The 12,354-nt window shown below is 36.9% G+C and overlaps 1 protein-coding gene across 1 annotated transcript; it reads left to right on the top strand.

Moving 5' to 3' along the window:
* The first annotated feature begins 1,146 nt into the window (after positions 1 to 1,146).
* LOC139213052 (complement factor B-like) lies at positions 1,147 to 12,081 on the top strand. Its single transcript, XM_070843662.1, has 19 exons — positions 1,147 to 1,188; positions 1,642 to 1,712; positions 2,467 to 2,673; positions 2,749 to 2,934; positions 3,026 to 3,202; positions 4,309 to 4,395; positions 4,739 to 4,878; positions 5,962 to 6,106; positions 6,227 to 6,355; positions 7,060 to 7,167; positions 7,306 to 7,440; positions 8,883 to 8,992; positions 9,176 to 9,305; positions 9,426 to 9,564; positions 9,703 to 9,779; positions 10,704 to 10,804; positions 10,959 to 11,088; positions 11,210 to 11,259; positions 11,352 to 12,081. The coding sequence occupies exons 1-19, from the start codon at positions 1,181 to 1,183 to the stop codon at positions 11,526 to 11,528; spliced, it is 2,307 nt and encodes a 768-aa protein (XP_070699763.1). The 5' UTR covers positions 1,147 to 1,180; the 3' UTR covers positions 11,529 to 12,081.
* Positions 12,082 to 12,354: the final 273 nt, after the last annotated feature.

Below are 12,354 nucleotides of genomic sequence, written 5' to 3'. Positions count from 1 at the left end.
AATATGGGACTTAAAAGTACCATTGAGAACCACAGATGAACACTTCCATGGAGAAAACCAATGAATATTTTATCAGTGCCTGATTCATACAACAACATTACACTTTAAATGGCAGTTGGTATTATGAAGTGTCACTGAAAATTTTTTACAACTAATAGATCTTGGTCTAGGTCTGAATATAGGACATAAAGTAGTTGGAATTGCAGTGATGAGAGAAATCATGTTCCTTCTTGTTTGCACTCTCTAATATTCACAGAAAAAAACGTTTTTGAGATACTATATGCTTCTTCTGGCAGCTTCTACACAGTTTATTATCACATGTCACAGTATGATAGGTGGAAATAATACTGACTTTATATAGTGACAAAGTTCTAACAGTAGTGTGGTTTCTCCACAGGGTGATGCTAGAGGAGAGCAATGAGGTCTGCTGGTTTCTGTCCTTACAAGCATGAATGTGTTTAGTAAATTATGTAGTAATCTATCTATTAGGTTTTGTGGAGCGTACAGGTGACATTTTGGACAGAAAGCAGGTACATTGGAATCGTTTGCTACATTTCTTTGTGTGCATGTATGTATGTATGCTGTATTTCTTTCTACTTCAATAACTTTGACTACAAATGTTTCTTTTGCAATTCAAAATGTAGCAGACGAATCAACCTGTATTAGAATGAGGACCAGAGATTTGACATATTTTCAAAGAGACACAAAGCAATCACAGAGATGCAAAAAGACCACAAAAAGTGACACAATACAAATGGGTGTGATTCTCAACTTGTCCCCTCTTGACCTTTTGGTTTTGAAATATATTTACTTATCATTGACTAACTCTTCACACTGCTTTCACAGTGAGCCTTTAGCACATTTGATGGATCATAAAGAGTATTTGTGACCAAGTCTGCTGAGCAAACTAAAAAAGAGCTACAAACAAACCAGTTTGGTGCGACCGGGTGTTTAATCAATAATGGAATAAACACGTCCATAATGCCTTCAGCTTTTGGGAAATGATGAAGCAAATGTTTGCACTTTGTCTTGGTTTCACAATTACTGTTTTCTTATGCAACATGTGACCGTGTATGGATGTGTGCAAACGGTGGAAAACCCAGGCGGCTAAAAAGCAGAAGCTATGGTCAATTTAAGGTCAGGACACACAAAATAGAGAAAGTTGGACGACGGCAGTTGAATGAACAGGTAACCTGAACTGCAGTGAATTTATCTCAATGTTATAAGTCTTTCAGGGGTAAAACACTGGGAGAAGGTTTATTGTTTTCCTTTTTGGGGAGTTTTTATATTTAAAAGTAGTAGAAAAAGTCATAGTATTATTATATAATAAAAGTATTACCAGGTAGTGTAATAAGTGACAACAGTAATTCATTAAAAGTACCTTGCTTATTTCTACATTAGCGAGGTTGATTGACACTGTCTACTGTCAACTATCTTAATCTTCCACCCTCCAGATCTAATGCAGCAGTAAAAAAAATGAGCGAAGTTGTTTGGATGTTTTCTGTGAAACACACTATTGATCTCCTCTTATTTGTCATGAAGTTAATAAGTACCAGGATGGTCTTTGTTAATCCAGTCCATTTGTCCACTTTGAAATAAACGTGCGGTGCAAAATCCTTTCACTTCTTAATTGTTCCACAGCTTCAGCTTCAACATGGGATCTTCTGCCCACTGGAGTTGGCTTGCTGCTCTTTCATGTCTCCTCTGTATGGGTGAGCTACTTTTACTTAAGACGTTTTTTGGTGGTTTTTTTTAAAGAAGATGACCCTTTTATATGTAATTTGGAATTTTCAAATGTCCAAAATATCTGTACATTAGTCCACATATCACTGTTTACTCTATAAGTCAAACTCAGTTTCTGTAACCTAAATATGGTAAACTAATAATTGTTATTTTTTAAAAACGTTTCTAAAATAATTAAAAGAGTTTTTCACAGCTATTACGTGCAATAAGTAAATAGGCTAAGGATTAAATTAGCGACTTAATACTACAATTATTGTAAAACAGTTATTAACATCTATTTGAATATTGAACGTCAAATTCCATCTATCATGTTTGAGTGTCTGCTTCACAAAACAGTGAATATGGGGTTTGATCATCACTTCCCAAACACTCATATAGACTTTTTTGCCTGCTAGTTTTTCTCAATGGAAGATAATTTTATGTTTCTTATATGTGCTGTTTACAGTGCCAACTTTAACTATATAATAATATATATATAATATATATTTTTAACATGACTAGCACAGTCAAATGTAAATATACAGCTTGTATCTTAAGCCAACACATGACTTAACATTTAAACAACACTATCTGTTAAAGGGGCATTCTGTGAATTTTACAGGCTGCAGCACTGTTCAGCTTGTGAAAACAATCATTTTGTCATGTCTAACGTGGCTCTGGAGGGAGCTTCCTGAAGCTCTTTACTGAACCTCTGTGCCCCAAAATGGTCTTTTATCTTTTCAGGAGGTGAAGTTCAGTGTAACTGCACAGAGGCAGACAACACAATTGCAGGAGGTCATTACACGCTGACCAAGAAGCTGGAGAGAGGCAGCATGCTGGTCTACCACTGTCCTGAGGGCTACTTTCCGTACCCCGACCTGACCCGCCTGTGTCTGACTAATGACAGGTGGAGGCCGGCGCCCAAAAGGTTTCTACCTCAGAGATGCAAACGTGAGTGATGTGATGATCCTCACTACACCTCAGGCTGTTGCTCTGCATGTTAACTCAGATCCTTTTGTCTTGCAGCTGTTGAATGCCCAGACCCCCATGTGCTGGAGTATGGAAGCGTCTCTCCTCCTCAGGAGAGGTACTTTGTGGACAATGAAACCGTGTATGAGTGCTACTCTGGATACACAATGCGAGGCTCATCCAGACGGGTCTGCTTACCAAACGGGAAGTGGAGTGGCTCCACTCCCATCTGTAGCAGCGACTGTAAGTCTGAACAGCCGTCTTTCTCCTCTCTGGGATACAAACTAACCTAACTGCTTTATAACTTGTCTTTTTTTCTCTTTTGTTACCACAGCAGGAGATGATTGTGCTGATCCTGGTGTCCCAGCTGGCGCCTCAAGGCTAGGGAACATGTTTGGAATTGACGACAAAGTGAAATACAGCTGCAACAGCGGCCTGTTTTTGGTGGGGCAGAGTGAGAGAGTGTGTCAGGAGAACGGCCAGTGGTCCGGCAAAGAGCCAGCTTGCTACTGTAAGACATGTACCTGCATATGCTGTTGGCCTTATGTGTCAAGTGTTACCAAAAAAAGGCTCAAAATGTGAATATGTGATGATGATGATGATGATGATGATGATGACGACAACAACAACAACAACAACAACAATAATAATATACACACCTGACACTATAACATTTAGAAGCAATGAGTGAGGTCATAAAGTTAATTTACAGGAATCAGCGTTAGCTGGACTCTTAAACCCTCAGAAGTTACATTTTTCATTTTTCTTTTTATTTACTAATCATAAAGTTCGTGTTAGTTTTTACGGGACAGTCAGCAAGTCAGTAAATGCCACTCAGTGAAGGAGACAGCAGCCAGTTTCTGTGGTAAACAGGCCGGGTGAAGCAATCGTCATGTTTACAGAGAGACTGTTGACATCATTTAAGAGAATCAAATGTTGAAAGTCCTTTAAGGTCAAATTTGATGATTTAAACCTGAGATAATCAACATATGATGAACAAAAAATACAGAAAACGGGATAACACTTTATTGAAGCCAAACATTATAATAAGCCTATGTGTCCACACTTAACTTGTTGCATCTCACCCAGTTGGCCTGGGTGTGGGGGTGGGGAAGGGGGTTACAGACTTTGTTGTTTCATGTGAGCCCAAGCCAAAACATGTTGCCATCATGGTGCTTACTCTCAGTCCTCCAAGCCTATCCCAGAATCCACTGAGGGCACAGCCTCTAATATCACAAGAAGACACATATTGACTGTGACCCAGCCGACCTACCTTTTAGCTAGCTGGCTTGCTGGATCACAGACTGCTCAGCTGTTATTTCAGTCGCTGTGGGCTCTTGTGTTTTGTAGTAATTATTTCAAGAAGCTCTGATTTTGCCTTGTCCTTTCAAACGTGCAGCCACCTGCTCACTGGTGGGAAGCCGGTGAGGGATTAAGTCCTACCAACTACGACTACTCAGAAGGAGTCACTGTCTCCGTGATCCCTCACCAGCTTCCCACCTGTAAAATGCTGCCTAAAAACTAGAGAGAATTCACCCCCATCACTGTGGTGATGGACGAAGACGTGAACATGTTTTTTCTATAGTATCACTTTACTTTACTTTACTTTTCTTGCAGACAGACACACCTATGACACATCACTGGAAGTTTCAGAGGCATTTGGCAGCTCGATCAAAGACAGTCTCACCACTTTAGAGCCCATCGGTGAGTAATTTGAACATTAGCATTATTCATTATCAATGCTATATGATAATTTTTGCTATTTAAGCGTATCTTAGTAATGGGGGACATCACATTTTGTTGAATTTAGAACGAATGAGAGATATTCAACATTTTATTCAACTTTTTAATTCTCCATCAGCACTAACACCTTTGCATAATCACATACTACCATAGTTCTGTATATATCAGTCTAACAAGAACATGTGTAACGAATTCAGAGCACACTGTCCTCGTTAATTATACTTCTTTCTCTATAGATAAGAATATATAAGAATTGCATATAAAGTGTCTGGCACAATAACAGTATTTGGTGTGGATTGTTCAGATGACACACAGGAGGGGAGAAAAATCAGGATTTCAAAAAATGGTACACTCAACATCTACATCGCAGTGGATATTTCCGAGAGTATCGAAGAGTCGCACTTTAACGATGCAAGAAACGTCATCTCAACACTTATTTCAAAGGTGAGAAACAAACATATTTCCTCCTGAGCAGTAACTCTCAACACAAATACGTTTTATCCAGAATGATACAACAGTATATGGTAGAAGTTTTACAGTGCTTTTTAAATGGATTTGCCTCGCTTGCAATGTGCTGAATTGCAAATAGTCAGCAACATTGTCCTGCGACTGGAGATATAAGATTATTTTTGCTGATTGTGGGCTCAGTTTAAAGGATGCACATGGGGTGAAAGTACACACTGCGGTGGGTGGATGCTGGCAATAAATTTGCTGAGTTGCAAATATGTTAGCAGTTATTATAAAGCTTATAAACATAGCAGTTTGTGCGACTAATCTGGATATTTCATCAATCACTTGATCTTACTGTGTAAGGAATATATTATTTATTTTTTTATAAATAAATTGTTTTTTATTGAACATGGCAGAAGGAGCCACAGTATCACTTATGGGTCAGAAATGTCACATATGTGTTGATAAACCTTAAAGTATTACTTACAGATCAGACCAACAGCCAGTCGCCTAGTTTAGTAACTGAGTGGACTTCGTGACAAAAATGTTATGCTAAAATTGTACGAAAAATTGCATTGTGAAACAAAAACAGACTTTAGAAAAAGCAGCGGATTTTATTTTAGAAATAAAAACTTTCTTGTTTTATTTTGAAGTAACAATTATTATCATATATTAAGTGTGTCCTGACACATGAAGCCTTTTAAGCTGTTTGACACACTTTTAGAAGCACATTTGGCATTTCACTGTATACACACAACATGTACAAACATAATCTCATCCCATTTGGCTGCCAACACAACAGCCCATTAGAAGTAAATTTCATTATAAATTACACATCATAATTCTGACTGATGCTTCTTGGCTCGAGTTCCCTGGCTTGTATTCAATGCACACTACGTGATTCTCTTTCTGCTGATAAATGAATCACTTACTCAACAAAATAACAACCATAAGCAGTTTGATACACAAGGAGGTGTTGCACTTGCAAAGCAGAGCAACACCTTCCTTCCACAAGTCCACAGAACAACTAAAGAACATCCATGTTGTACTTAACTGACATGTTTCATGTCTCCACAGATTTCATCCTTTTCAGTGACTCCAAATTACGAAATCGTGTTTTTCTCCTCTGAAATATATGAAGTTGTCAGCATTCTCGATTTCCTGGATCAAAAAATACAACGAAACACCATTCTGGATAAGATAAACAAATTCACAGTTGGCGGTGAGTCAAACAGATCTGTGATATTGTTTTGAATATTTTTTTATTACATAGTTTTTGGATGTTTAACTGTGTGCATGTGTGTGTGTGTGTGTGTGTGTGTGTGTGTGTTTTGACTTTAAGACAAAAATGCTGGAACAGACCTGAACGAAGTCTTCAGGACCTTCCAGGAACGAATGGCTATAATAAAGCAACGAGTTGGAGACGAGGGCTTTAAGGAACACCGTCACGTCCTTATCGTTTTTACAGATGGTAATTTCAGCCTCTTGGTATATTTAATGGACTCAATGTTACACCTGCCAATTTCTTCCACTGTGGGAAAATTATGGATTTAGATATTAATGCTGCAACTGTCTGAAGGAATAGTCTGACATTTTGGGAAATGCACTTACTTGCTTTGTTGCAGAGAGTTAAATAAGAAGACTGATACTATTTTCATATCTGTATGGTAAATATGAAGCTACAGCTAGCAGTTGGTTAGCTTAGCTTAGCATAACGACTGGAAACAGCGTGAAACAGCTAGCCTGGCTTTGTCAAAAAGTAAGAAAATCCACCTACCAGCACCTTTAAAGCTCAATAATCAACACACTCTCATCTCATTTCTTTAACTCATACAAAAAGTAAAGTGTAGTCATGACGTGTTGTGGCTTTATGAGGCGGTTATTTTAATGGACTATATAAGGTTTCTATAGTGAATAAATGTTTTTCTCCAAATTTTGGACTATTCCTTTAATGTGTTTAAAATTGGCATCAGTTCACTGCTTAATGTGATTTATAATTATAGGATATAAATCTTGTATGATATAGATAACAACTTATGTTTATGTAAGAGCTAAGCCGAAAACAGTAATAAAGGTTTAATATTAAATGCTGATTTCTGAATAAAGCTTCAATAGTTTGCATTTGTTTTGTCTATCTTGCGCACCATTTTAACACAATGGTTTCTTTCATGATAGGTGCTTATAATATGGGCGGTTCACCTGCACCCACCATAGCCAAAATAAAGAACATGGTATACATGAACAACGGTGATGAAGAGATTAAGGCAAGAGAGGAGTATCTCGGTGAGTCCTAATTTTAATTTGCTGTGGAGATTTCTGTTGCTCTGCTCATTTTCATCATTCAGCCTCGATGCTGTGTCACTAACACTCAGTTGTTAAGCAGTAACAGTATTTATTATGCTGCCTGTCATTCTGTTGCAGACATTTATGTTTTTGCCATTGGAGCTGAGATCCTTGATGACGACCTGCAGCCCCTCACAGCGGGGGTCGGCGGCCAGCACTACTTCAGAATGAAGGACATTACTAATCTACAAGAGACCTTTGATGAGATAATTGGTAAGTCATCTTTGAAAATGACAGAAGACGATCAATCAAAACACAATTCTGAATTTTCTATTTGTTATTCAACTATGTGTGCATTTGTGAGTTAGCATCTACCTCAGCTCCAACCTCTAATTTGACAGATGGAAGATAAATGATCACAGGAGACCAGAACATGATTCTCTTGTTTCCTAAAGTATTTAAGAGCATCTGCCTCTGTGTGATTCTTAGCTCGACAAAACTGATGTAGTAGGGATCAGAATCAGAATCAGAATTCCTTTAATAATCCCCAGGGGGAAATTGCTTTTTGTTACACACAGCTCCAAAAGAATAAGAATAAGAATAAGAATAAACTTCAAACACAAAGTAAAATATAAATATATAAAAGTATGGATAAAAAAAAAAGATGTATTAAAAATTATTATTACAAATTATTATTACAAGGTAAATTACTGCACCAGGTGAGTCCAGAGTCTTATAATAATAATAATAATAACAATAATACCACTACTAATAATACTACTAATAAAAATATATAACAACATGCACAATCATAGTAAGGATGGACCGATGTATCCACCAGACCACATTAAATACAGTATAAACTACAAGGATACAACATTTTAACAGAAAAAGAAAGAACATTAAGCAAATTGATACATACAACGTTATGTAAATAATGAATTTTTACACATTAAAGCAATCTATTGCCATGAACTTTTTGTATTCTGTTCAGGGCTCTAAAACCTAAATTGTTTCCAATGTATGTGTGTGGAATGAATGCAAGTCACTTTGGAAGACAGCATTGCAAAAATTATGAAGTAATGGTTAGTTTGAAGAAACATTTCAAAAAGACTTTGTGATGAAACAGTTTTTGAGAAATTTAGAAATTTTGAGAACATTTGCATTTGCGTAATAAATGTCACATAGGTATTGATAAACTTTAAAGCATCACTTAGAGGTCAGATCAAAGACTTTCAAAAGACTTTGTGATGAAAATGTAACATTAAAATTGCAGGACAATTTACACTGCAGATTAAAAACATTAATGTTTTTTGAAACTCGTAATTTTGAAATAATAATAATTATCATATACTGTATCATATACTAGGTGTGAGCTGACACATCAAACCTTTTACATTGTTTGACACACTTTCAGAAGCACACTTGTGTTGCTGGTATCATCCAGGTTCAATGCACTCATTGTATGTTGCTGTGGATAAAACCATCTGCTAAATGAATGTGAAGTAGTTGTATATAATGTAACGTGTTATAGACTCTAAAACCTTAATTGCACCTAATGTACGTATATGGAATGAACAAAAGTCACTTTGGAAGAATGCTTTTGAGAAATGATTGTAATGTTAAGCTTCAACGTTGAACCTTTACTCTACTGATGTAACCACCAATGTATCTGCACTCATGAACAACATTTAATGTTTTTTTTCTTGATGCAGATGAAGAAGAAGTTAAGGGTTTATGTGGTCTTCACAAGGAGTCTGGCAAAGGATCTGGCAAAGACAGCAAGAGGAAAAATTATCCATGGATGGCATTCATTGCTGTCCAGGTGAATGTTTCAGGCTTTCATTTAACTCAGTTGTTCATCTGTGAAATATGTTTGCTGACTATATGAATCCCATAGTAATTTACATAATGATTCAGGCATGAGAATGACCAATTGCTTCCTGCACTTGAGTGTTATATAACCACTAAACTATATTATATATTCATTTACCACTTAAAACTTCAGAATGAAGGATTAAAGAAATGCATCGGCTCTCTGGTGACCCCTCAGTTTATCTTGACTGCTGCTCATTGCTTCACATTTGGAGATTTACCAGAACATGTCACCGTTGAGATTGATGATGGAGAGGGCAAAGGTAATCTCTTCTTCAGTTATCTGAACATGACGAACTGCAATTTTTTTTCAATAACACCACTAATACTATAACTAATACCACTAATAATAACAATAACACTTGATTGTGTCTCTTTCACAGTGAAAAGAGTTAAGACTTTCAGATTACACCCGAACTACAATGTTACTGCAAAAGTGGGTCTTGGCGTGAAGGAGTTTTACGACTATGATGTGGCTCTCATCCAACTGGAGAAAGATGTTCGAATCTCCAGTGCCGTTAGGTGAGAACTGCACACACTGTCTAGGATCTGATGGTATGCTCTCAGTCCTGCATTGGGATTTATTGGAAAAACAGGTATCATGATGAATTTATTCACTTGGAACATCATCCTCTCCCCTGTTTTTGGTATCTCGTTCAGACCTATCTGCATACCTTGCACCCAGGAGACCAGTGATGCTCTGCAACTGGTCGGTGAGTCCACCTGCAAGTCACAAGGTGAGGAAATGTGCTGCGATACTATCACAAAGCTTGGTCTTTATAAATACCAAACAATGCACATCCTGTGCCAACTGATTCTTTATCTGAGTTTAGTAGACCATAATCAACAAACCTAAGCCCCAGATCTCCGAGTTAAAGTCAAGTTTCAGTTCTTGCACTGCACATATTCAGTTTACAATGACAACCAGGGTGTCTTGACGTAGTTGGTGTAGGGTGGCTGATTAATATCAAAATTCATATATATTTTTCAAAGAACTGATTTTTCATATTATATATATGATGTTTGTCAGTTTAAAAGATTATTTTTCAAGTCAAGAAAGTCGCAGTTTGATGTAAAACTGTTGAAGTATAAGACTTACATAAGTGGCATCAAGCTAACCAACGCCACTAAAAATATGATGTCTGTGTGTTTCGTATCAGGGCATAGTCACATGAGCAGGTGAAGGGGTTCACTTGTTCTTTCTCAAAGAAAATATTTTACTACCGTACATATCTTTTCCAAAATAAGATCTAATGTGGCCCATCCTGTATGATTACCTGATTATATGATCACACAAGCACATTCTTACACGTGTTGACTGTTTATACACATGAACAAATAATTCAGGTTTCCAGAGTAAAATTCTATTAAAATGGTAAATTTAATAAGGATTTATAATTACATATAATAATAAATCTAATAATAACAAATATATCAATGCATATTTCATATTCATATAAAAAAACGTACAACTGTGTTATATCGTCAGTCAGTCAGTCTGTTAGATGGATCATACAGAGTTATAGCTCTCAACAAATGCTTCAACACTTAAAATAAATGAGTGTTAAGATGCTGCTTATAAATGCTAAAAACAAGGAGAAATACAACATCTCTAGAGCCTCAGGTTCAATTTACTATGTTTTTGTGTTGTGTAAATACAGAGGAGAAGCTGCTTAAGAATAATCTGGAAAAACTCAATTTCCTGACCCGGACCAGCAACATAGTGGATGAAAAAGACGTCCACGCGAAGCTTGGCAATAATGTGAGTTTTAAATTACTGTGCTGTGCTGTGCTATGCTGACTCTGTGTGTGTGTGTGTGTGTGTGTATGTGATTGTACCTGCTTTCTTTCTTTTTTTCATTTAGTTACTCAAAACCTAAAAATCACTTAGAGTTATGGTTCTTCTTCTAATGCAGAGAAATGAATGCATCAGACATGCACTACAGGCACAAGGCATAACGACAAAAAATGAAAAGGACGCCGTGACTGATAACTTCCTGTGCACTGGTGGTCAGTCTCCTTTCAGAGATCACATAGCATGTACAGGTATGTTCCCTCCTTTACATTCAGAAATGTTTTTTCCCTACTTCAAGAGGAGCTGCCAGTCATTTCATAAAGGTTGAACTGAATTGAGGTGTGTGTGTGTGTGTGTGTGTTTGTGGGACAGGTGACTCTGGAGGTGCTGTGTTCAAAAACTATGAGCATCGTACAATACAGGTAAAAAGCTTGTTTGAGAAACTCTCAAATGACAAACTAAACTCTGACCTGACCTTCTGATTTCTTGTTGTAACCAATAATTTCCTTGGCAGGTTGCAGTGGTCAGCTGGGGAACCAAGAATCTGTGCAAGGCGGGCGGTAAAGTCGAGTCAGACAGCACCTCCAGAGATTTCCATATTAATCTCTTCAAAGTCGTCCCTTTTCTCAAATCGATCCTTGGAAATGACACACAGGATGAATATGCTCCACTTCAGTTTTTGAAGAACTAAACTCATTTGCTTTCGCCATTTCAGGTCTATGATTTGCGTACACTGTATGTTTAAAAGCAATGGATCATGTTATTTTGTTGATTGATGCACAGATTCTGGTTCTTTGAGTTCATAATGAAAAAGAACATTTTCGGATAAGCAAACATACTCATTGACAAAAAAATAACATCAGAATTAAAAAACATTACCGATTCTCTAACGGCACAGTTATAGTCATGCAGGTAGTTATCAGGTAGTTATGCTGTTCTGTACTTCATCAGCACACACTGTACATCTGGCCACCATTCATTCAAAGACGCTAATAAATCAGCTTTGACGCGTGTCTTGATGCTTTTGAAGGGAAGCTAATCAAATTGTTCCTTCCTATTCAATGTTTTTTTTATTGTTGTTAGCAGAGCTGCTTTATGGCATTACTGAGTATTTACATGATTTTTGCATCTTTGTCATAATTTCTTTATTTGTCAGGTGATACATTCACTGTATCGGCTGAAAAAAATCTCATCTAGCCATGTTATCCATAAACAGTTTGTCAATAAATTTCCCCAAAACTAAATCGAGTTTTTATAGTTTTGTATTTTTGATAACACACTAAACAAAAATGGTGCTAAATAGCACTAAAAGTGCTTCTTTGGACAGTTTTGGTGCTACATAGCACCTTTGTCAAATGAAAACCTTTATCTTTAACTAAACTAAAACTAGAACCAGCAGAGAACCTCCAGAGAACCATTTAGTGGCTTAACAGGTTCTTTGTATGCAGTGGTGCTATAAAGGACCTCAAACACCCCAAAGAACCATGTTTATGTTTAGCTTTTAGCTTTTAGCTTTA

Source organism: Pempheris klunzingeri, chromosome 14, assembly GCF_042242105.1.
Source record: "Pempheris klunzingeri isolate RE-2024b chromosome 14, fPemKlu1.hap1, whole genome shotgun sequence".
Classification (NCBI taxonomy): Eukaryota; Metazoa; Chordata; class Actinopteri; order Acropomatiformes; family Pempheridae; genus Pempheris; species Pempheris klunzingeri.
Note: the sequence above shows the minus strand (reverse complement) of the source record. Positions and strands in the feature narration are given on the sequence as shown.